Below are 25,434 nucleotides of genomic sequence, written 5' to 3'. Positions count from 1 at the left end.
GAGAAAAACGAAAAAGAAAAACAAAACAATAAAATGCATGTGCTGGCATTTCTCCTGCGGTGTTGCTATCAGTGTGTGAAGAGTGGGAGAAGTAGGGTTGCATTGACAATCCAACACAATGGGCAGCACATTGAACACATTTTATAAGTGGTCAGAAACTTGTAAATAACTTATGAAAGAATAAAGTTAGGTTGAAACCAAGCACACCATTGTTTTTCTTGTGACATTACCAATAAGTTTGATGTGTCACATGGCCCTCTTCCTATTGAAAAAACAAAAGTTGTATCCAAGATGGCCGACTTCTAAATGGCCACCATGGTCACCACCCATCTTGAGGAGTTTGCCCCCTCACATATACTAATGTGCCACAAACAGGACTTTAATATCACCAACCATTCCCATTTTATTACGGTGTATCCATATAAATGGCCCACCCTGTATATTGTCTCTCACTAGCATGGCTCTCGAGATGGACAAAGGGCCCCCCATTTTTTTTCCCTTATTGTTGTCCACATCTTCAGAGTATGTTTTCTCCAGTCATTCTCTATTTTTAGGGTTTTAATCAATTTTGAATTAATAAAGGGTAATGTTAATAAGGATACGTTCTTAGCTGTGCTTTGTTCCATCTGAACCCATCCAGTTTCCTGGTCATTTCTAATCCTCTTAAAAATAAAAGTTTAATCTCCACAAGGGGGCAGTGTTTTACCAGAAAAGTGATTCATCTATTTAGGTATAAACAAAGAAATGCACAGTACCTCCTAAATGTGTGTGGTCTCCACATCCTTACCCTCTAAGCTCAAGCTAATTTTAATACTCACAGTCAGTGGATTCAATAATGTGATTAAAATAATCACAAAAGCTTTTCCTTTTCTTCCTTCGCAGGATCAGGATGCTGGTAAGATTTCTATCAACTTGTTGTTCACAGCATACAACATAACTGAAAACCACATTCAGTAATTAGAGGGCACTTTTTTTAAGAATATGAGTCAGATCCGGAGCAGATTTAAAGGGGTTTTCTCTTTTCCCATGTTCCACCTCTCCACACAGGTTTATGGAATTTGGATTGGTAGCAGTCGACATGTTTCTGTGGCAGTTTTGACCTTAAATCCACTGGTCCGTCCCTGGTGGGAGCCAGGGACCAGTCAAAGTTCTTAAAGACCCAATATCTGGAGTCTTCTTTGCTAATATTTAGAAACAGCTACTCTCCAAATACAACACACCACAGTTCACATTTTTACCTGCATTTCTTGCTAACTTGTTGCCTTTATAGTCCACATATTGCAAAGCAATGTAGAAAGTGTTAGCGCTAAACATTCAGTTAAAGCCCCTCCTCCTCACAGGGCAGTCCGGCCCTTGTTCACTACTACAGGTTTAATTCATTTTATTTTCCTAATTTCCTCAATACACTGGATGCTGTACGTGAAACAAAGTTACACTGACAAAGAGAACATGTAGAAAAATTTAATGAGGGTGGACACGCTGATGTTGCACATTAAATGATATTATAGGTCACAAAAAACTGCATAGATATTAAACAGCATCATCTCCCAGAAATGTTACATTTAAACTGATAATTACATTTTTATTTTATGCATAGATACAAAGTTAACAAGTGCCTTTCAGGATTTAGACTCAATGTTATAATCACAATATTTCAACAAAAAATGGAAATAAATACTTGCAGTAAATAAATGAAAAACATTTTCCTTATTTTCCCCAATGAGCTACTGTCACTGATGACACGCGTCTTGATTTGACGTGTGAATGTACTGAACAGCCTGTAAGCACTGCAGTAATGTTTCCCTGGTCATTTTAAGCATAGAGTAAATATTGTTAGTTTAACAATAACTAAAGTATCTTCACCTTGTAACTCGCCAGGAGCTGGACTATAGTCCACCAATAAAACAAAAATATTTTCTAGCTGTGATGTTTTTATCTCAGGTTGAGCTTTTTAACCAGCTCAACCACTTGTTGTGCAAGAGCACGTGTGTTGTGGACAAGCAGAACTGAATGCACTGCTGACTATTCACTGATATTTGTGTCACACTGTGATAAAGCAGTCAGAATGTTCAACACACAGCCATCAGAGCAGACCAAACCTGCCTAATTCTGATAAGTGCCACAGATATATAACAGCCATCATACTAATAGGTGGGAACCTGCCCAGGTGCATCACTGTTGCAGTTCAGTGCCGAGCACCATGTTCCTCTGCCTCGATGTTCAGCTGCTTTGTGAGAGAGGATCTTTTCAGTCAGGTGGACATACTGCAACCATGCTGGACTGCAGATCTGCTGCAACATTCAGAGCTACCAGAACCGCAGCAGGTAAACAGCTGGTTCATGTGCCGCTAAGTGTCAGAGACTGTAGAGCAGAACGCAGACTGCTGTCAGCAGTGCTGTCCATGAAGGTGGCCCTCTTCATCCACACGATGAGACACTTGTTGAAGAGCAGCTGGTTTATTGCTCACTGAGTACTTTCTCATAAAGTACTCAGTACCAAAGTAAAACATTTACAGACGAGAAACTTAGAAATCTCACTATTAACTGATTTGGGGGGTTTTTTCCTATTTGGGTGTTCAGCCATATGTGTGAGTGCATGTAACCCCAAACTGATGCTACAAATAGAATCAAAATCTCTAGAAACCAGTGAACCAGCACAAAAATTAAAAATTCCAACATAAACATTGTGCACCTACACATTACAAACACTACAACTGTGTAATTTGTGCATTTGTCATATGGAGAACCTGCAATTAGCATTAAGACATCAAAACTTTGAGAACTCCTGGTCTCCACATCAGTACAACTCAAGGATCCAGAATTCACATCCACAGACGTTACTGAGGTGAAGGTTGTTAGAGATTAAGGGTAGTGATGTGCCAGTTAAAGTAAAGACAACCACCGAAACAAGCAAACAATGGTGTTTTAAGACATTAATAAAGCCTTTATAAATGCACCATGCTGTTGCTTTATTAGACTTCACTGTAGATGCATTTCTGCATAACAGCTTAGCCATCAACCCAGCCTTGAATAAGACAGGCTTGCTTGTAACTGGCTGAGGTTCAGAGAGGTATTTCATTAATTACATGTTTAAAGCCAACACAGACGGTCCTGAGGAGAAGCACACAGCTGAAGTAAGACTTCTGTGAACGCTTCCAGTCACAATGAGAGAGGTCAGCTTTGTCATGCTGGAGTACGAGGCAGAACTGTTGGAACTGATTGCCCAGATTGTACAGGTGTACCTAATGAAGTGGTAAGAGGCTGTATTTTATGAGTTGGAAAAGTGGAAAATAAAACCGTCTGATTGGAGGACATTGCTTCCAATAAATCTCCGAGGTAACCCTGATTGGATATGATCTGAACAGCACATCATAGCAGCTGGAAAAATAAGGATATGTTAACATGAGATTCACTACTTCAGGTGGGACTTCACCATCTGAAGTCCCGCTTCAAGACCGATGAAGTGTGAGGTCACAACAGGAAACAGCTCATTGGACAGATGAGGTGTCAGCCTGGCGTCACTTTGAAGATGCCTGCGCCTCCATACCAGCCTGCGTCATGAGCTCAGTGACGTTTCTCTCAAGGTCGTTGATGCGGGTTCCCATCTGATCAAGTGTGAGCATTAAGAAACAAACAAGTCTGCATTCATGAAGCTAACTACATCTACAATATGTTCATTTTTTCCCAGACGTTTGAATAACACCACCTCTGAGACCAGGAGCGGAGGTCAGAGGACACATTTGTCAAAACTGCCAGTTATGAACAAAAACACTGATAACGCAACAGCAGCAGTGATGATGACGCTGGCACAGAGTCTGTTTACACACTGCAAAGAGGCAGCGCTGTTACTGACACTGTGAGCTCAGGTAGAGTGAAAGAAAACTTGCTTCTAGTGCCTAAAACAGCAGCGCTGTTCCTGTGATCGCCATTAAAACCTTTACAGGGAAAAAGCAAGCGTCAGTCATCAAAGCACCTGACCAGCAAACTCCAACATGAATAAGAGCAAACTTTGTAGCTGCCCCATCCTCGCTGATTGTTTGACACTCAGAAAAATCTGCAGTAAGGCTCCAGAAGTTGTGTTAAAACCTGCAAATGGACTCTTCACTTTATTCATTCATTATACAGCTCGCTGAAGCAAACAGGGGTGAGTCTAAAGGGGGGCATGGGGTGTACTAGACCATATTTATTTCAAGGCTTTTGTAACATTTTTCTGATTGAAAATGAAATAATATAAAATATTGTGTTAATTAAAACCATGTTAATATTTAAAAATATAAAAATAAAAGCTTTTTTCATAGCTAATAAAACATATAAGAGCCATTAAACTGAGAGCCACTGACCTGAGGGTTGTTCGGTTGGACACTGAATTATAAATAATATTACATAATGTCTACACCATCATTGGCTCCTGTTAACATCAGAAAGTCTTCCAAGAAGTAAAGGTACATTTTTATGCTGTTGTTTAAATACTTGAGATTAATATATATTTATAGGATTTAAGAAAATATTTTCTTTTAAAATTACATTTCAACATGGCACATAAATACAATTAAAGGGCTTGTTTGGGGTTTTTGACAGATGTTGTATGCAGTTAAACTTTAAAACACTGCAATTTCTAAAATAGAAACCACTGAGCATTTTATTGTGACAGACCCATGTTTTCTCTTTTGTCTTATTAATTAGCGATTATAAATATTCAACAGTATTTCTTATCCAATTGCACGATCTGATATCCTTGTGTCTGTGTTGTTCCCACATCATCAGAATAATAAATGTTGTTCCAGGTTCAACATTGCAAGTGAGCAATCACATTGTTGTGACGTCATACTTTTGTGACTTTGGAAAAAAACGTCTTCTTAACGTGCGAGAAACCACCGCTATCCGCCAATCCAGCAATTTGAATTCGTTGCATTTCAGGATACTGTTCTTTAATAAACGGTAAGCATTATACATATCGTTCTTGCAACATTGGAATTTCATAAATGAATGAATCGCTTGGTTTGCAAAAGTATGACGTCACAACAATGTGATTGGTCACTTGCAATGTTGAACCTGGAACAACATTTATTTTGATGATGTGGGAACAACACCAACACGAGGATATCAGATCATCCTATCCAATTAGTCAATTAATCGATGGAACAATTGACAGATTACTCCGTTACTAAAATAATCAATAGCTGCAGCTCTGTTAGCTTTTAATAACTATTTGATCCCCTGCTGTAAATTTGTAAGTTTGTTCATTTAGTTGTAAGTGAACAATCTTTTATTTTTATGAAATAATATCAATCAAAAATCCAGGAAAACACATTAAATAAACGTTAGAAATGATTTGCATGTCACTGAATTCAAACATAATATGACTCAGTGCTCGGTGGAGAAGCCCTTGTTGGCGATTTTACCCATTTAGAATTAATGCATCTCACAGCATTACAGAGTGTTCAGAGCACAAGTGACCCGCATATTGCAGCAGGGCACTTACATCCAAACTTCTCAGGGCGCTTTTGTTTATTTTTGTCTGAGCTTCGATTTTATTGAAATTGCTTTTCAATAAATGATTTACTGCAATTTGAAGCTGCATCTTTATTTCTGTGTGTATTTTCTGACTACATCAGCAACAGCTTGAGTGTTTAGTTTTGGGTCACTGCCATGCTGTAAGACCCTTCTTCGGTGTTTTTGCTGAGAGAAGGGGTTTATATGTGGAACATGGCTCTGTCCTTTGGCCCCTCTATCTCAAAGTCGTCCTGTGCCCTCAACAGAAAAACACCCCCAAAGCATAATGTCTCCACCTCTGTGCTTGACTGTGGGGATGGTGTTCTTCAGGTCATATGCAGCATTTCTGTTCCTCCAAACACAAAGAGCTCGACTTTGGTTTAATCTGACCACAGGTTAGATGTTCAGTGGTAAACTTAAGACAGGCCTGTACATGTGTACATGCTGGTCCATACCCTCCTCAGGATAATCCTCATCCAATGATGCAAGATCTTACATGCAGCTCCAGACCCAGGGTGAACAGCTGTCACCTCCTCACCAAACTTCTTGCTGTTGGTCTTGGGCAGGTCTACAAACTTGTCATCGATGTCCTTTGACAGGACAGCTCTGGTCTTGCCAATGGTGGCGGAGAGGTTAGAATGGAGGACACTGATTTTGTGTGCTTTATACACTGAAATAGCTGAGACCAGGAGTATCTGTAACTGACTGACTGAGGTGTGCACCACATTTATAACCACTCATTTCTTCGTGAGTGAGCAAACTTACAAAGGATCAAATAATGATTTCTCCAACCACATATCAAAATCACCCCTCGTCACTGACACATTTTCTAGTAGACAAAGCTTAATTTCTGAGTATATTCCCATCTTTTAACACACATTTCACTGTTGACTCTTTTACAGGAACAAATCTCATTACTGGGTGCCAATGTGCCTTAAATAGATAATTATTATTTAAACATATACAGTAGCAGAAGTCACAGGCAGAATGTCACATTTGACAGAGGTTTGTCTCATTTGATTTTCTTCATACTGCACTTTTAAGTGATTGTTGTATGAAAACCAAAAACGACGTGATTTTTAAAGAAGACTTATTTTACCTTCAGTAGCAGTGGCGCTAAACTTGTACAACAGTTGAACAGTTCAAGAGTCTCGGTAGCGGTCGGTCGCCCTCTAGTGGCCACGTGTTCATTGACAGGAGTCAAAGTGAAAGTCTCATTAGTGAGCTCATTGCTCTCAGGTGTGTCTTAGCAAGCAGAACTTTGAGCTGACTGACTGCGTGGATAAAACGCGCCTGAAATGGAAGAAAACACGGCTGGAAAAAAGGATATGTTTGGACTCCAGCTGTTCAGAGATGCTCTGGAATCTTTGCTCAAGTCGCTGCATGGTTGCCTCCATCTAAACGGACGAGAGAAGGAAACTCGTTCTTACACAGATGTTTGCCTGCCCGGGTTGTGCTTTTTACAGGACACGTAGGTCACATGAAACAAACTCACCGCCGCGGTCATGTCTTCAGCTGCTTTGCACTCTGTTTTAGACATGGTGTCTCCAGACACACACACACAACCCGCTCAGCTGCACTCAAACAACACACACACGCCTGCCTGGGACTGTTTTGCCGCACCGGCCTGTGACACCCAGGTTAAAAAATCCCAAATGAGTTTCCTTTCTGTGACGCTGGCGGTGACTCCCTTAACTTTGCGGTATGCCGAGTTGACACAAACTTCCGCTTGTGGCGCTCGTCCCTTCAAAATAAAAGCGTCGCAGGGGATCAACCTTCAAGTCACCACATTTTTTTTCAGCTACAGACAATTTTATTTCAATATGATTTTTTTTTTCTAGAAGATTTTTTATTTTTTAAATTTGGCACAAGGGTGAATAGCTATGGCCTAAATGTACACGGTATATGTAAGTTGCATAATTGGCTCATAATTGCAAGGTTTGACTCTTAAATCTTTGTGCCAATCTGTGATATTACCAAGGTGTAAATGCCAACAGCTTTGACATGAGGGTAGGATCATTTAGTCTTTTTGATTTGGATATAATTCACTCATCAGTGTTAACTGGTGACCATTCTGGATAAAATAGACATAGAATAGGAACACGTCTAACACCAGAGATTTCTAAGAATGGGTGGATTCATCCTTAAAGTTGTCCAGAAGAGCCAGCGTGGGTTTAAGACGACTGAAAGATTAAGAGGGGCGAGAGGTTGAGGTTGTTTCTCTCTGTTAGCCCTGAGACAGGCTGGTGATCTGCCCACGGTGTACCCTACCTCTCACACCCTATCTCACCCTAAGCCAGCTGGGATATACCCAACCCAACCCTGAATTTAATAAGTGGGAAAAATGGATAGATTGGAATTTATGCTAATAAAGTCCACTTAATTTAATTGTTAATAATGAGGCAGATCGCATTCAGGGGGGTAATATTGATACAATGACCATGAAGACAAACTGTGAGTTTGAATTTAAGCAGCAAATCTGTAAAAGTAAAACTCTTCACACAAGTAAACAGATTAGAAAACACACCACGCCACACGTGTGAGCTAGAAACTCTGTTGAATTCAGTCTTGTGCTGTGGCAGGATGTCTACAGTATAAATGTCCACAAGGCATTTCATCCAGGTAAAGGCGCAAAGCAAAAAAACAAAAAACGAAAACCCACTTTTTTTCCCCAATTTCCGCCTTTTATTTTGAAGGCGAATATTGTTACATTTCCGTTGTTGTAACAGCTGCCTTTCTCATCCTTAACTGTGACAGTGGCGGAGATTTGTATGCGCGCAGCACATGGGACAAACATTTTTTTAACTCTTTGTAAACTGGTTTATCCTGGCAGTCAGGTCGCTGTGGGTTTTGTTGCTGCGCCCCCAGAACGAGGCTTTGGTTTTTATGTAATACATTATCCTGCTCACTGTGAGAGATGAGAGAAAACAGCTGTCTGCCATGAGGGTTACATAACTTTCATTAAGCCTTTATAAATCTTTCTTTATTTCGGGCAGTGTCTCTTTCACTCCTGCTGAATATAATACATTTATACTGTATAACATCATTACAAAGGCTTGTTAAAATGGACTGCAGTGATTAAGGGATGGACTGTACAAAGGAAGAAGTCAGCTAACATAAACCAGGTTACATGAAATATTGAAGAAGATGTTGCTCTACAGTCAGTGCAGAAAACAGGCAGAACCAGATGTGTCACTTTGTTTTAGGCCTCTTCAGTTGCAATTGACTAAAATATTCATTGTCTGCAGCAGGGCCGGATTAACCTGCTTAGTGTTCTCGGGGCAAAGACTGTGGGTGGGGGGCTGTAGTTGTAGCTGTATGATGCACACTGAGAACTGCGTTAGAGATTTGTGAAAGCGAAAATGTTTCTTACTGCTGTTAGCAAGTGATAGAAATAATTAAAACTGTCCACTGCAGCTTGTGTCTGTGAAGCTCATTGAGCATCTTTGTTCTTTGTTCTGCTCCCCTTTTCTTTCATCTCTTTCCCCTAGTTCACCCCCTAAAAAGCTGAGGCAGACTGCCCAGCGCTGACCCTGGATCTCTTCTGAATGTGAATGTGTTAGTGCTTTGTAACGTTAATGATAACGTAATGTTATCATTTGTGCCCCCTGCGTACCAAACACCCAGGCAGTAGGAGAGCACGCAGTGCACCGAGGAGCGATAGAAGGCCAACAGCAGCTTCTGGTACAGGTTATTCTTCCTTTGCCCAGGTGAGATCGCCAGAGATGTAGGTGCCCAGAAACCTGAAGATAGAGACAGAATAAACACACTCACCATTTATAATGAGAGTGGAGAGAACCTGTCTGTGCCTCCTGAAGTTCACAATAAGTTCTGTTGCTTTAAAGATGCTTAGTTTCAGGTTGTTTTCTGAGCACCAGTGAGAAATATCTCTACCTCTACACTGTCTCATCTCCATCAGAGATTGATCAGAGATCCGTCTGACTGACCGAGGCTGGTTTTTGAGGAGGTCTTTGATCCAGGAGCAAGTAGCAGGGGGTTCTGAAGGTGGTCTAGTTTGGTAGTAAGGATGTCTGGTATTATGGTGTTGAACGCTGAGCTGTAATCCACGTAAAGCATCCTCACGTAGCTCTACCCATTCTCCAGATTTCCCGCTGCTCTGTGAAGGGTGATGGTGATGGCATCCTCCATGGACCGATTTGCTCTGTAAGCAAACTTGTGGGGGTCAAGAGAGGGAGGTAGGTAGTCTCTGATGTGCTGAGACACTTCATGACTACAGACGTGAGAGGTATAGGTCTGTGGTCATTGAGGCTTTCTATTCCAGTCTTTTTGGGGATGGGAATGATGGTGGAGGCCTTCAGACAAGTGGGGACAGTGGCATGAGTCAGGGAGAGGCTGAGCAGGCTGGTGAGGATTCCTGGCAGTTGGTCTGCACAGAGTTTGACCACTGGCTCTCAGTCTCCTCCTGACCTCATGTTCCTCATGTTGCACCTCAATCAGATGTTTTTGGTAGCCATCAAAAAGTTTCTGGCATAATTCTGTCGTGTTCGTGGCAGAATAGACTGAAACTGGTTGGTTTTCCTGGTGCTAACCTGTTTTTTTATGAGCAGTCCAGGTTGAAGTGAGGGCCTAAATTTTTTAATCCTCAATTTCAGAGGCTTATGTAACCTGAGGTCATCAAACCAAAACCTTTTAGTGGTCCCCCACACTCGTTTTAAAACCCGAGGGGACCGATCTTTGCAAGCTGTTGCACCCAGACTCTGGAATGCACTTCCCCTATTTCTACAGGGTTTGGACTCAGTGGAGACCTTCAAAAAGCAGCTAAAGACATTTTTATTTCAAAAAGCTTTTAATTAGACCAGGGTATTTATGATGTATTTTATAACTGTATTATGTTTTTACCTTGTAAAGCACTTTGTGACATATGTCTGTGAAAGGTGCTATATAAATAAACTTTACTTACTTACTTACTTTTGAAGCTTATTTCTACGTAGCTACAGAGTCAGAGCCCAAAATTACCATAACATTCACGTTCTGCCAAACAGCTGACACAAACTATATGTTAAAATTCTTTCTTTTATTTATTTATTTATTTTCTTTTTTTTATTCTTTCTATTATTTTTTTTAGCTAACCTGCTAGATAGCTAGCCACATACAGTTTGCCTGTGTGTGAACTCTCTTGATCAAGTTGGATAATCTTTGATTGAGCGCGTGACGTGAGACGTTCCAGGAAGTGTTGGGAAACATTACAGACGGGCAGGACAGCGAAGAAGAAACAATGGTGATGTAGGGACACCGCAAACAAAAAATGCTGTTTCATTTCAGGGGCTTTTTATACATTTTCAGGAGAGTCGTGTGTTTCCTATAACGACTTAAGTTCAGCCCGTGCTAAAACGCTCACAAGCATCAGCAGTGTTGAGTCAAGGAAATGGGAAACGCAGAGTAAATGACCGTACTGCAGTGACTGCACAACCGCTGCTTTTGTACGGAAGCTCATTGTTTACTGCTCATTGTTTCCGCTATTGTAACGTCAGCCCCGGATACGTCGTTTGTGCTTCATTGCTCTGTTTATGATGGCGTGGCATTAGCTGCTGTTTCTCAGTCATGCGTGGAAAACACGGATGCTTCTCTCCCGATCTCAAAGCCACATCGAGGAACCGGAGGAGGATCAACAGCCAAAAATAGTCTCTAGAGCCACTGACAGCCAGCTGACGTCTCTTCGCTTATTCCGCCGACGAACAGCATGGAAGATGAGTTGTTTGACCAGATCCTCACCGTGTTTAACAACCTGGTGGCGTGGGTCGCTGCCGGTGCCATGGTGTTCGGTGGGGTGGTGCCCTACATCCCCCAGTACAGAGACATCCGCCTGACCCAGAATGCAGAGGGCTTCTCCACCTACGTATGCCTGGTGCTGCTGGTGGCAAACATCCTGAGGATACTCTTCAGGTAACAGACTCTCACATCCTTTGAGAGCTTGTGAGGTTGTTATGGGGGGCTTCGGATATTCTCTTATATTCAGCTTTTAAAAAAAAAGAGATCCTCTTACACTGCATGTTAACCGACTCATAGAGGAAAAGCGGCCTGCTGGGTTGAATGCACTGCAAACAGTCTGCTGGTTACTGTTAAACACCAAACTGTAGTTTACCTCTGAACAGTATTCAACTTATAGCAGACAAGACTCGCTTTTCCTTTTATTTTTTTATACAGTGGTTATAATGGTGGATATTAAATGAGGCCACTGAAATAATGATGTAGAGACTTGTACATATAATGTGGATAACCCGAGGCACAAAAATACACAGTTTACGATAAGAGCCGTGCATTGTGGCTCTGTAGTGCAGTAGTTTGCATGTTTGCCTAACAAGCAAAAGTTTTATGGTTCAGTCCCAGGATGAGATACAGATCCCTTGGCGGTTGTGTCAGGAAGAGCACCTGGTTTAAAAATCCAACAGGTTAAGTATGCAGCGCTGTGGCAACCCTGTGTGAATAAGTGAGCAGCTAAAAGTAGCTTTAATCATGCAAAGCTACTCTATTAGAGTCCAAGCATTAATACACTGTATTGCCAAAAGTATTTGCTCGTCTGCCTTCACACGCATATAAACGTAAGTGACGCCCCATTCTTAATCCATAGAGTTTAATATGATTTTGCCCACTCTTTGCACCAATAGCAACTCTTCTAGGAAGGCTTTCCACATGGTTTAGGAGTGTGTCTATAGAAGTTTATGATCATCCTTCCAGAACCACATTTTTGAGTGCAGATGCTGATGTTGGACAATAAAACCTGGCCCACAGTCTCCGTCTAAGTCATCCCAGAGGTATTCTGTCAGGTTGAGGTCAGCCAAGTTCTTCCACACCTTTTCCACACCGCTTATCCTTGGTATGCTGAAGCAGTAAGAGTTCCTTTTGCTGGAGCTAAGGGCCCAAGCCCAACTCCTGGAAAACAACCCCACACTATAATCCCTCCTCCACTGAACTTTACATTTGGTACACTGGAGTCAGACAAGTATCGGTCTGCTGGCAACCGCCAAACCCAGACTCGTCCACCAGGTTGTCAGAAAGACAAATGTGATTTGTCACTCCAGAGACCTTACTGCTCTAGGATCCAGTGGTGTCCTTTACACCACTGCATCCAAGGCTTTGCATTGTGCTTGTTGATGTAAGGCTTGGATGCAGCTGCTGGGCCATGGAAACCCATTCTGTGGATCTCTCCATGAAATGTTCTTGAGCTGATCCAAAGACCACATGAGTTTTGGAGGTCTGTAACGACTCTACACACTATGCCCCTCAGCATCTGCTGACCCCGCTCTGTGATTTTACATTGCCTGCCACTTCATGGCTGAGTTGCTGTCATTCGCTTCCTTTTTGTTATAAAACCACTAAAAGCTCAGGAAAATTTTACAGCTGGACATGTTACACAGGCGGTATCCTATCAGTGTACTACACTGGAGTTCACTGAGCTCCTAAGAACGACCCGTTCCTTCGGCATATCTAGCCTCTTGATTTTATACACCTGTGGCCTTAGATGTGATTAGAATTCAATGATTTGAATGAATATGGTGTAATATGCACTTAGGAATGAGTGTAATAGGTCCCCTTGAAGGTCTGGTGACCAGCAAATGGGTGAGAGAACCATAGGGTAAATATGAAATCTTAAAATCCACATATTGTTTTCTTCTTCTTTAGATTTGGACGCTACTTTGAGACGCTGCTGCTGTGGCAGAGCATCATCATGATCTGCACAATGCTCATCATGCTGAACCTGTGCACCAACGTCCGCATGGCCACTGAACTCAGCACGAAGAGGCGCTCCTTCTTAGGTCAGAACACCCAGGCGGTGCCACTTTACCGTGCAGATAAGGCTCAGATTAGTGTGTGTGAGTGTGTGAGTGGCTGGTGATTGTTGCCTGTGATCTCCTGTGCAGGTTTTTCTTTCTAAAACTATATAAAATAAGCTTTCTGAAGCTGGTTTTATATTGCGCTTAGTTCAAATAAGTGATATAGGATGATGGGGTAAAATATATTACTAACCATGAAACTTTCCAGGCTGATTACTGACATTAAGGTGATTACATTTTGTAATGTTTGTCATAAAGTTATTCATAACCCACACAGGGAAACGCTTGATTCTGTTTTGTGACATTTATCCCTTTGTAAACAAACACAAACAGCTGCCCTTTGTTGTCTGATACGCCGTGCTGGGCATGCTACAAGTTCCTGCTTACTTTGAGGAAATTTGACTAAACCTGGCTGCTAATATGAAGAGGCTCAATGTCAGATAATGGGAGAGTATCAGTTAAACTAGCGTGGGCAGGATTAAATATAATCCTGTGTAAAAGGAAAACATGGAGACACTGTTTTATAATCAGAGCCTCATACATTTCTTTTTAAGTCGATAACAATAGTTGGCGACTCTAAAATCTGATACTTCAGCGAATATACATAGACAGGTTTGCTTAAAATTCGTATTGTGTACTTCTATCTTTATGAGTCAGTGCTAAAACAGCACAACAGTACAGTTTAAATGCACAGGATCAGCTGGTTGTGGCATTTGAAATGCTGTTGCTAACAGGACAGTTGCCCTCTGGTGGACAAACTGTGCAACATCAACACAATGTTTCTCCTGTCAACTTTTTTTTGGTTCATTTCTCAGTTGTTATAAATGCTGATAATTAGCAAAAGCTAATACCAGCCAATACCATCAGCCTGTCAATATAACTGGAGCATATGTCAGGAAGTGCAGTGCAATAAAACAAGTTTTATCCATCAGCCTTTAGGATAGATTGTTAATTTTACTAAATGTAATGACATTTTTGAGCTTTGTTACTTTAACTGAAGCTTCAGACTCGTGTCTGATTGCAAAACACGAGAAAAACAATAGCTGTCCTGTGATTCTGCTATCTGACATCTAAAATGATCACACAGAGGAAGTTTGAAACAACAGGAAGTCTCTTGTCTGTCTCTTCTCTTCCACAGCTGGTCTCCGTCAGTCACTGATCATTCACTCAGTGAACAGCACACAGAGAGAGACAGAGGGACCGTTTAGTGCCAGGTTTTTTTTGTATTTTGGCCAAATGTGTAGTTAGTGCATTTTGCCTCAGTAGGACAGTGTAGCTTCATGTTTAAGTGTCTACACCAAGCAGCAACTGTCAGAGAAATTCCAAACTTCCAGTGAAGTAAACCTAAGATGTGAAAAACAAAGTAAAAAAAAAAAAAAATTTAACTGCTGAGTTAGATTAGATTGTTAGGCTTAGCTTAAATACTGAAGTCAGGGCTAAAGGCTTTATTTTTCAGTTTTTGTACAAATGTGTGTATTTAATCCACAATCATTCACTGCTTCCTGTAACCCGGAGGACTGTATAGTGAGTTTATCTGCAAAATTGAAGGAACAAATACATTGGAGACTACAGGGTTCATTTTCTCAGCATTGTGAACTTTATAATTGTAGTCACGCAATTAAAATGTTACCAGTCAACGTTAACTTGATCAATAAATACACATCATGCCAAGCATATTCATTTAAATGAAAAGACACAAATACTCTGGTAGATTATATCGCGCTGCTCTCTTTCATCTTTGGTCTGCAATGCTTGGGTCGTGGCCATCGACTGTACTGTAAACTCTTTTTTGGTTTTTTTTTTAGAAGTTTTGAGACACAGTACGGTCAGACGACACCCTAGGAGCAAGCATTAGGTGACAGTGGGATGGAAAAACTTCCTTTTGACAGGATGAACCCTCTGGCAGAATCAGGGTCAGTGCGGGGCGGCCATTTGCTGCGACCAGTTGGGGGGTGAGGGGGCGGCTGTTTTCCATTGTGGAAGTGATTAATGCGAATGATTAAATGCAGAGTGGTGTATAAACACAGAGAGTGAAAGGGAGTGAAGAAGAAACACCAGGAAGCTCCCAGCAGCCTAGGCCAACTGCATCACAACTAAGTGATGGTTCAGGGTCACCTGATCCAGCCTCAACTATATATTGAAAAAAGGAAAGTTTTAATTTTTAGCTTAATCTTAAAAGCAAAGAGCGTGTCTGTCTCCTGAATCCAAACTCGGAGCTGGTTCAGAGGTGAAAGCAATGTTTAAAATAATTTTCCCAACATCACATGTTCCTATAAATGTGTGTGTATGTGTGCGTTTGTTTGTGTTTTGTTTTGTGTGGGGAAGCTAAAGAAATATTTGTTATTGAAAATATAACTGAAAAGTTTGAAAGCGTCACAGCTCTGCATCACACCATCTTGAAATATTAAGCCCGTGTCAGGTACATGTGACACTACAGATAAACATCGTCCTCACTAAGCCAGATGTCGGCTCATTCCAAGGTCTGGCTAATAGGTTTGTGTGTGAAATATGCTTTTATGGAGCTTTTATGTATCCTTTGGTAGTAACGGCTACGTTTAAAGAATAACATGACGAAGGCTATTTTATGTCTTCCTATGGAACAAAAACTGTGCAGCAGAAGCTGTGAAGATGAGCAAGCTTAGTGCAATAAATGCTAAAACAAAGTAAAAGGAATGTAAGACGATTGGAAAAATAGAACTTTGGACTTTGCAGATGTCACCAGATTTGTGGATTAAAACACCTTGAATTAAGTTACATTACTGAACTCAAAATTTTATTGATTGTTTATTAGCTATAAAGGTTATGCATCTGAGGAAGCTAAGCAGGTGGGAACACTCCTAACCTCACAGATCACTGGTGTAACAAATCACAGAATCAGTGAGTTCTGTAATTTGACAAAGATCAACTCCAGCTTTGCTGAAGAAAACCAAGCTCTATTTTTTTCTTTTTGTCTATATATTTTTTGTTTTTTTTGTCTGTAGCCACAGACATTAAGGACGAGGAGGTCAGAATCCCTAAGAGGCTCTTTCTGGGTATGTACTTACTGTGTCTGTCATGAAACATCAGTCGTAGTTCATCTGCCTCTCCCATCTCCACTCCCGTGTGTCTTGTGCATGGTGATAACCCTGCCTGGCTCTCATTCACAGCCCACCCGTCTCACTAACTGACACCGACTAACAGTTTCCAATGAGTTGACGTGAAGCATGAGCCCCTTTCTCTCGCATGTTTTTGAATGATCGAGCACATTAACTGTTTGTCGATTATAGAAACTGTTGTGATGCTCTACAGCATGTTTCACTGCACGCCCTTAGTGCACAACAACGTAGGAAGAAAAAGAAGCTAATCCTGTTAGACCTGCATACTGCCACTAGTTTACAGTAGTTACTGTACTCATGTCATTGAGTTACAGTATGAAGTAACTCAATGAAATATACTCATGTTACTGTGATGTTTATGTATTTTGAAAAGCAATAATTGATCTTGACGAAGTGCAAAAGACAAAAAGGAAAATCACTGCATCATGAAACACAGTCACAAAATGTTGTTGTGTTTGTTTTGTTGTTGTGATTTTGTTTTCTTTTTCTGAAATGTCGTGTTTTCTGATTTGTCTTTGTGTTTCGCACTTCAGGGCCAGCATACAAGCAAAATTAACTTTTGTGTATGAATAATAACCTTTCAGCTGCGGCATGTTGATTTTTATTCTGGACTAATACAGTAATGTAAAGCACATTGTTGAAAGGCTGCAAAATCAAACACTAATGACTTTTAATTAATGCTTAATTAATGATTTTGAATTAATGCTGTCTTCCTACTGGCTGACTTCAATACTTTCAGTACAGTGTAAACCCAAACAGAACTCGACACATTTAAAGAGGACTCAGGACTTATGTTGCTGAACTTACAAGTCAAGCTGCATTTAAAGTAAACTCAAATATTCTCATTTGAATTGACGAATCCCAGCGTATTACTTGGGATTAAATTAAAATGGTGAGACTCGTATCCGCTATCTAATACATTTAAAGTATATTTTGTACTTCTTTATTTTTCTGTTGACCAAAGAATTACTCCATACTTGTTTTTCTGACATGGTGTGGATCGTCAACTCGGCGACCCACTGCACTCTTTGTGTCACAGTTTTGCTAATCTAATATAAAGGTAAATGACACGCAGTCCGAACTGAACCCATATATTTTATTTAAAAAATAAACCATAGGAAGCATGTGAAATGTTTAAGAAAAAAAAAGTAAAATATATGCTTTCATAGTTTAGGTTATTTACATATTTGTCTAACAAGTGAAAAATGTCTGGTTGAATCCAAGGAGGAGATACAAACCCCCATTTACCAGTTTACCACTGTGTAGCATCTCCTTTTAACAACAGTCCAAAAAAGCATGGGAACTGATGAGACCAGTTGGACTTCAGGAAGATTAATTTTGTTACATTCCTGTGTAATTTAGGATTCCAGCTAATCCACAGTATTTGCTCTGCTTATTGCTATTTGTTTCAAGATCACCAGATATTTTCATTTAATGAGAGAAATTGCCCTTCTTTTGTAATAGTCTAAACGACTGTGGCATATAGAGTCCTGCCTAAAAAACTTTAGCCACCCTTCATTTCTTTATATTTTGATAGGAAAATGGAAATTATGATATATCAAAATGTGCAAACACATATGGAAATTTATTTTTCATAGATTCAATAAAAGAAATGGGAACAAATTATTTTCTCTGGAAACAGCATGTTGGTATCAAAGTGCCTAAAGATACAATTTGTTCTCTTTAGGGTATCTGTAGACACAACACCAGTTCACATTTTAGTTAGGTGCCTTTTCTGTGTTTGAATGATTGATAGGTCAATGTTAAGTGGCCTAGCAAACAAAAGCAGTCCTCTGAAAATGATCAGAAAGTGAGTGGAATAAGCAGCCAATGTTCAAAGAAAAACTTCAGAAAGCCTGGAGAACTATTGCTCAAGTCCGCTTTTCTATAAAGACAAGAAATTCTGGCTCCTTCTAATTAAAATACTAATAAATGAGAAGTAATCAAGATTTGTACACAGTCATATACATATGTTTAAATGTGTATATACTTGCAATTGGTATACACAGTTCAATTGGGACACAGCATGAAGAGAGGGCTGTTGTTTTTGCGATGGACACTAGATGGCAGAAGGAAACCATAGATGTGCGAATTGAAAAGGCAGCATGCACTTTTAGTTCAGCGTGTCCGAATACAGAACAAACTTCCCTGTTTAGTTTGTAGTGCACAGTAGACAACATGGACAGAATTGCTGTTTTCCTGTCATGAAAAAGTCAGAGCGCAGAATCGTTTTTCATTAGCGTCATTGCTTCTTTGATTCAGTGTGTTCTGACCTGTGTGTGTTGCTGCTGTGTGACTTTGACCACATGTGGAAGCTGCCATCGCTGGGCTCTGAATGGTCATCGATCAGTGAGCTCTGCCAAGTGTCATTAGACCCTTGCTGACAGAAAGCCATGTTCTTTGATCGCAGCTTTGCTGCCTTGCTGCTGTTCATTGATTCACTATTGAAAATATCAAGAGCAAGCATGCTGTAGTCCACCGTCGATAAAAAGTGAGAAAATACACAGGGAGAAAAGACTGTTAGATCAAAACTGCGGCACAGAACAAACACATTAGAGAGAGCAGATATTCGGTTCACACCATGTCGCTCTGTAGTGACTCACTGTGGTGCTGTTTAGTCCTCAGGACAGTTTCTCAACCTGTGCATTTGTCTGACTGTCCAGTTTGTTCCCTTTGCGTTCTCGGAGCCTCAATAATACCTCATTTGTTCTCATAAGAGCACAGCAGCATTATCACACCAGGCACCTTCATGAAACAGCAGGACATTTGCACCTAGACAGACAAAATGTAGGTGACTTTTAATAGAACTTCCCAGGACTGCCCAAAGGAAGCTGCAATAAATGTGATAAGCTGCAACCTTTCTATATACAGGTGCCTCAGACTCACTCACATATGTGTGCGTCGGTGCTGGACTGTAAGTCTTTTGTTGTGGCATGTGTAGTTTTGAGAGAGAAGTTAAGTCCTGGTGTAATAGCAGCTCAGTGTGATTTATGTGCAAGACTGCCTGCTGCAATCCTTTAAGAAGATTAAAAGATCAGATCATTTGGCTGTGTCTGAAGCAGAAATGCTGGCAATCACTCAGGTGGAGGTAAAAGGATTTGGGGGGAAAAAGCAGGAAGACAGTGCAAAAGTTTGTTTTTGAGTCAAACTTTTTAGAGGATCTATCCGGTTGTTCAGTGATGACGCGACGAATCCGACGAATCCTACTTCCGGGTCTAAACGCTCCTGTGTTCAATATGACACAATGCTGTGTTCCTGGTTGTTTTAACCAATCTGGCTCAAAACAACAGTCTAATCTGTCATTTTACCGGTTTCCTTGTGAAAAGAGAGAGAAGAGGAAGTGGCTGAAGTTGATAAGGTATGTTACAACTCGTAAGTGAATGAATAAATTTGTAAGATAAGAGCTAGTGGGCTCTTACTTTAGTTAGCTAATATAGCTAGTGATGAACAATTAAAACCCGCTACTAAAAGACAAACTGGCTTTTACGAGTAATTGTACTTATATAGACAATGGATTTTATTGTGTTTTTTTTTAATACAAAGACGTTGTTGCATTTTTGAAGTCATTTTTATTTCTCCAAGCAAAGATTGAGAGCTAAGGGTCACTTCGCTATATATATGAACCTTAGTTAGCTTTCGACGCTCAGAGGAATAAAAATTACGTCCAAAAAGCGATGTCTATGTAAGAAAATACATTACAATCCCCAGCCTATGTGCCAGTTAATTACCAAAATAAAGACCTAACCAACAAATAGCTAGCAAAGGTTGCCAGTACTTATCTTTCTGGTAAGCTTAAAAGCAAATTAGTACAACGATGTGTAAGAAAAGCATCTGGACTTCTTTAAGTTTTAAGTTTCTTGAAGCTTCTCTCATCTGGATGAAAGAAGCTTCTCTCTATTATTTATCTCTATTTTTTTTTTGTATTAATCATAACTAATGGAGGGCTAGCGTATGATCTGAAATTTCTCTCTGTCTTTTTAAACACTTCCACAGACGTGAAAACTTCACCCCAAACTGCAACTCAAGAGTCTGCAGTTGGCACTTCCCTCAAGGAAAAGCTGCGGGGCCAACAAGATTTGCATGGAACGACAGGAAGTCTTTTCAGTTCCCAGATGACCACAACCCTGTTAGAAAAAAGAAGAAAAAAGAGCAGGTCCCGGCTATTGGTGAAAATCAGAGTGAAATATCAGATGAGCCACATCATTCCAACAATGCAGCTACACAGACAGATACTGCAAGTTCCACAAGTTCTTCCCAAAGTCTTCTGGTGCTAGAGATTCAGAATGACATGCTAAGAATAGAGAATGAAAAACTTAAAAAACAAGTAGAGAAGCAGAAGCAGACTTTCTCATTCAGTCAAATATCTGACAATCCTGAAAGGGTCCAGTACTATACTGGATTGCCCGATGCTGCTTCTGTCCTGTTTTTAGAAGCGCTTCTTTCCAGATTTGATCTTAAATATCATTCTGATTGGACTGTCCAAATGATGCCCCTAATTGACCAGTTATTTCTAACCCTGATCAAGCTTAAACTTAATTTTGGTCATGAAGACCTTTCAATAAGGTTTAACTGCAGCAGAGGCACAGTAACTAATGTTTTTACAACAATTGTTAGTGCACTGTATGACATTTTGTATGTTGGCATGCTGGAAAACAACATTCCCTCGAGAGCCAAGAATCAAACATCACTGCCAGATTGCTTCCAACCATTTCCTAACTGCAGGATTGTGCTTGACTGCACGGAAGTTTCTGTTTGTAACACAGAGAGACTTGACACACAAAGTCATTTGTACAGCCAGTACAAAGGACGGACCACACTAAAGGCTCTAATTGGTGTGGCTCCTAATGGTGTAATAACCTTTGTAAGCAACTTGTACGGTGGAAGTGCCTCAGATAAGGCCATAACAGCTGACTGTGGAGTACTGCAACATCTACAACCAGGTGACATGGTCATTGCAGATAAGGGCTTCACAATTCGGGACATCCTACCAGAAGGGGTCTCACTGAACATTCCGTCCTTCCTCACCAACGGACAATTCACACAGGAGGAAGTGAACAACAACAGGAAGATTTCCTGTGCAAGAATACATGTAGAGCGTTCCATTCAAAGACTGAAAGTTTTCTCAATTTTGCATCACATCCCATATCAGTTAAAAAAAAATATTAATAAGATCTTGAAAGCATGTGTGTGTCTTACAAATTTACAAACACCTATTCTCCGTGAAATTGAATAAATTATACCTGTGAGAGTTCAGAGGTAAAAGTACATTGTGTCATTTTCTAACTACTTGTGGACCAGAAAACACAACTGTTGAATAAGTTTACTTTTATTATTTATAACTCCTAAGTGGATTGTTTTGTGTGTATACTCAGGATGTTACAACATAAAAACAACTTAGTTGCATAGTTTCAAATTGAGAATGGTCTCATTTGTGATTCGTATAATGTTTTACTCTGTTTTTATCAATGGCTTGTTACATTTTTCATTCCATTCCAGCTTCCTGATTACTGCCTAGTTTTCTTGCTATGCATTTTCAATTAAAATGAAGAATACCAGATACATGTGTTACTCTTTATTTTCAGGAACAGTTTGTCCAAAACATTTTATTTTTTCAAATCAAAAATTAATATAATTTAAGAATTTATCTGAATATATTTACAAAGTTACAATGACAAAAAATGTACAATTTCCAAATAGTTTTAAAATTAACTATAAACATTTGGACTGATAAATTACTCATGCTGATATGAATTCAAAGCTGCGATAAAATATGGGGTAAAAAAACTTCCCGGTAGAACGTTTCCAATGCTTCAATGTTAACAGCCCAAGTTTGTTCTCTATCCACATGCAAGATGAAAAAGTCACATGGAGTCCAAACAATAAAGTGACAGCTTTTCGCCCCTGTGAGATAGAGGTTGCCCTGGATCTGATGCCAGTAGTTGTGATTCTTTTTTAATACCAGGGAACCACTTGCCTCATCCAGCTGTAGGAAAAAGTCCTTACTTTCTGCAGCCTCCAATACAGTTTTGGCTCTGGCTGACCATGGGCATTTCACCTCAATGATGCACTCATTAGAGACAGTCCCATCTGGAGAACCACCAAGCAGGCCACTGTTAGATAAAAACAGTCCCCTCTCCTTGATAGCTGCACCAGTACAGTCAGTGTACAACTGCTTGGCCTTTGGCTCATGAAGGATCCCCCAATCACATGCCTTTGGGGATGAAAATACAACTTAGTCATAAAGGAATTCTTAGATGCACAGACCCTTTTTACTAACAACTTACTTTAGATCCTTCTGTCAGGTTGTACTGTCCAAGCAGAGTCTTAAATAAGGAAGGGGGGTATGAGCGCCGCTGGACTGCACTCAGGACCAAACCGAAGTTGCTGGCTGTGATTCTCTTCTTGCGATATGCTGACCTTTTATAAAGAAACACAAATTAAGAGACACAGTTAACTAAAATTTCCTACTTAACACTTAACAGAATTAATTTCAAAGCACTTTCTTACCACAATGCATTCTTCGTTTGCCCAACTGTTGCTTCCTCAATCTGTTTCTTCTCTTCGTCAGACACAGCCAGTGATGCCAAGAGATAACGAGCCTTGTCTTCTGCTTGGGGAAATCCCAGGTTCCTCAGCACTTCATCAAATGTCTTGGCTGGTTTAGCCTAGATTTAAAGCAAAAGGATTTTAAAGGTTTTAATGGAACCAAGAAATTTTGACCACAGAATAGACAAAGTTAGGTACACAGTATATAAAATACATGTAAAAAATAAAGTGCGGACAGTGGAAGCAAACAGTCTGCTGTATGTAATTTACAAGAGTTTACACACATGTACAATTTATACCACATGTTAAAGTAAATATCAAAGTACCTGAGAGCATTCAGGACTCAAAATCCAACCCATCCCAGTAAAACGTTGCAATTTCGATAGGGATGCCACTGCCCATTCCTTGTCCTCCTGGGAGACAGGTCTTTCAATTCCAGCTGAAAAAAAAAGCTTTTAGTAATCTGAATAAATAATAATTTTAGCATATAAAACACAATGCTTTTTAAAAAGTTAAGAAAATAATTATTATAATTAATTCAAAGGGCAAATTTTAAATAAATAACTGACCTTGTGTTGTTGAGGGTGTCATCACAGACACTCTCTTGGCAGTAATTTCTTCTGCTTTGCATGATTTTACCCTCTTCCACACACATTCCACGTCAGTGCGAGACACATTCTTCTCCACCCAAATCAACAATGCCGCCATATGATGGCACTTATCATTGCCAATCGGGCACTCACAGGAGCTGAACCTGACTGACTGACCCTCAACATGCACCTACATTGAAAGAAAGTTAATGCTTACCCTAATGATGTTCCTTCCTTCCTGATGTTGTAAACCTGCTCAACATTTGGCAATAAACATTCTAACAAACACTTGCAGCGCTGCTCTGTGTACTGGTACCAGGTTAACTAGGCTAATATAACTGGTACTAGGCTAACATTACTAACTCTCCAAAACCTCCATGTTATGTAGATTTTTATCTTCGTTTACTTCCACTGTTATAGCATTGCTGTACGTGTGTGTGCTTTATGAAATACATCAGAATACAGAATATCTCATGTTTAATCGTCGGCTAGCTAGCTTACTCCTAGCTCACCTCAACATTGTAAATCTTCTTTTTCATGGATGCCTGGACACTTCCCTTTATAATTCCGCCTGGGAGAACGGTTACACTGACCACTTTACTAGAGTTGAAGGAATTAAGACCCTTTTTAACCCTAATTGGTACTTCGCTAAAGAAGGAGGTAATCGTGAACAAAGTCACTGGCTCCGCCATCGTTGTTTCTTGAGGAGCACTTAGACCCGGAAATACCTGCAACGTCATCCGTGACGTCTGACTGAACAACCGGATAAGAGGAGGCAACAAGGAAACCAAAATGTGAAACTCTACTCCACCATGACAGGAACTGTGTTGGTTCCCTAAAGGGTGCAGCTCTCTCCGTCACATCCACACTTTCATTTGTTTTGAGCTCCATTCAGTCATCTAAGTCATTTGATTTTTATATTAGGCCTTTTATTACTTCTGTGAATGCAAATATCTGACATTTTTGCATTTGTTCCAGTCAGCACATCTACACAGAGCTCCAGGGTTGGAGCAGGGGAAATTAGTTTAGTATGGAAACCCGAAAGCTTTAACAACAGTTTTAACAGATGGGTCAGTGTACTTGTACTTACTTTAACTCCTGATTTTTACTCGGCTATCAGCTACAAAGTTACATATGCAGGGTGTTATTATGAAGAAGCTGAGTATCTATCTTCAACCCATCTTTACTTTGATCGTGTTGTCCTTTCTTTTGGAATCTCATCATCATGATTAACTTGATGATGAAGAACATTCTGCTTCCTGACACATCTTCTTAAGGCGCATCCACACATGAAGCAACTAGCAGTCACATGGCAACCAGAGACCACTGAAAGTCAGTAACACCAAGAGACTTCAAATGACTGCTAACAGAATAACCATTGATGACATGAACTGGGTCGAGCTTTGAGACAAGCCACTGAAGCACCAACCAGTGAGAGCTAAGAAGATATATGACATATCAGTGAATGCTAAACACATTAGAAGAGTACCAAGGCAACAGAAGCCTACAATGTCCACTAGCGACTGGCCATTAATGACAAAGCGATGAGCAGATCACTTCCCTGACATCCTACTGTGAACTACACTGGAAAATGGAAACCTGGCAGTGTAAAGGGAATGCTGGGTATCAGTGTTGGTGACTTTTAGAACGTCTACATCAGGGGTGTCCAACTCCAGGCCTCAAGTGATTAGTTCATTATCAGGCCTCTGGAGAACTACAAGACATGAGAAGGTCATTTAGCCATTTAAATCAGCTGTGTTGGATCAAGGACACATCTAAAACCTGCAGGACACCGGCCCTCGAGGCCTGGAGTTGGACACCCCTGGTCTACATAAACACAAATTCATTCAGAGTCCAGTCACAACCACACATTCCTACACAAATAGTGACAAGGTTGCTGCAAAATGACTGTCACCTG

At 40.3% G+C, this 25,434-nt stretch overlaps 4 protein-coding genes across 5 annotated transcripts in view; 2 read left to right on the top strand and 2 right to left on the bottom strand.

Moving 5' to 3' along the window:
- Positions 1 to 1,446: 1,446 nt before the first annotated feature.
- On the bottom strand, positions 1,447 to 7,219 carry hsbp1l1 (heat shock factor binding protein 1 like 1). The gene is made up of 3 exons (XM_080296296.1): positions 6,988 to 7,219; positions 6,825 to 6,889; positions 1,447 to 3,614 (listed from the first exon to the last, which is right to left on the bottom strand). Exons 1-3 carry the CDS (start codon positions 7,030 to 7,032, stop codon positions 3,518 to 3,520), a joined length of 207 nt encoding a protein of 68 aa, XP_080152422.1. The 5' UTR covers positions 7,033 to 7,219; the 3' UTR covers positions 1,447 to 3,517.
- Positions 7,220 to 9,478: 2,259 nt separating this feature from the next.
- The window catches only part of slc66a2 (solute carrier family 66 member 2), a 48,394-nt gene continuing 32,438 nt past the window's right edge, over positions 9,479 to 25,434 (top strand). Inside the window, exons 1-3 of one of the 2 annotated variants that reach the window (XM_026156150.2) lie at positions 9,479 to 11,396; positions 13,134 to 13,267; positions 16,267 to 16,317. In XM_026156150.2, the coding sequence (XP_026011935.1) occupies positions 11,194 to 11,396; positions 13,134 to 13,267; positions 16,267 to 16,317 (388 nt within the window). In that variant the 5' untranslated portion in view covers positions 9,479 to 11,193. The remainder of the gene's footprint in view (positions 11,397 to 13,133; positions 13,268 to 16,266; positions 16,318 to 25,434) is intronic. The other variant, XM_026156151.2, reaches the window with a different exon arrangement.
- Positions 19,530 to 21,937, top strand: LOC113021362 (uncharacterized). The gene is made up of 2 exons (XM_026165991.2): positions 19,530 to 19,738; positions 20,374 to 21,937. Exons 1-2 carry the CDS (start codon positions 19,560 to 19,562, stop codon positions 21,611 to 21,613), a joined length of 1,419 nt encoding a protein of 472 aa, XP_026021776.2. The 5' UTR covers positions 19,530 to 19,559; the 3' UTR covers positions 21,614 to 21,937.
- On the bottom strand, positions 21,940 to 24,255 carry LOC145423607 (uncharacterized). The gene is made up of 4 exons (XM_080296295.1): positions 23,253 to 24,255; positions 22,888 to 23,045; positions 22,665 to 22,797; positions 21,940 to 22,591 (listed from the first exon to the last, which is right to left on the bottom strand). Exons 1-4 carry the CDS (start codon positions 23,283 to 23,285, stop codon positions 22,133 to 22,135), a joined length of 783 nt encoding a protein of 260 aa, XP_080152421.1. The 5' UTR covers positions 23,286 to 24,255; the 3' UTR covers positions 21,940 to 22,132.

Source organism: Astatotilapia calliptera, chromosome 22, assembly GCF_964374335.1.
Source record: "Astatotilapia calliptera chromosome 22, fAstCal68.1, whole genome shotgun sequence".
NCBI classification, from domain to species: Eukaryota; Metazoa; Chordata; class Actinopteri; order Cichliformes; family Cichlidae; genus Astatotilapia; species Astatotilapia calliptera.
The sequence above is the reverse complement of the archived record's forward strand: the minus strand, read 5'-3'. Positions and strand labels throughout refer to the sequence as shown.

Bases quoted from the DNA above. Each gene is read 5' to 3' on its own strand.
- LOC145423607 (XM_080296295.1), bottom strand. From the start codon at position 23,285: ATGGGTTGGATTTTGAGTCCTGAATGCTCTCAG. The intron at 23,046-23,252 runs GTACTTTGATAT...CTTTAAATCTAG, and splicing joins TGAGTCCTGAATGCTCTCAG to GCTAAACCAGCCAAGACATT. The intron at 22,798-22,887 runs GTAAGAAAGTGC...TCTTTATAAAAG, and splicing joins CAAACGAAGAATGCATTGTG to GTCAGCATATCGCAAGAAGA.
- hsbp1l1 (XM_080296296.1), bottom strand. From the start codon at position 7,032: ATGTCTAAAACAGAGTGCAAAGCAGCTGAAGACATGACCGCGGCG. The intron at 6,890-6,987 runs GTGAGTTTGTTT...TCGTCCGTTTAG, and splicing joins CTGAAGACATGACCGCGGCG to ATGGAGGCAACCATGCAGCG. The intron at 3,615-6,824 runs ACATATCCTTTT...CTTAATGCTCAC, and splicing joins TCTGAACAGCTGGAGTCCAA to ACTTGATCAGATGGGAACCC.
- LOC113021362 (XM_026165991.2), top strand. From the start codon at position 19,560: ATGACGCGACGAATCCGACGAATCCTACTTCCGGGTCTAAACGCTCCT. The intron at 19,739-20,373 runs GTATGTTACAAC...ACACTTCCACAG, and splicing joins AAGTGGCTGAAGTTGATAAG to ACGTGAAAACTTCACCCCAA.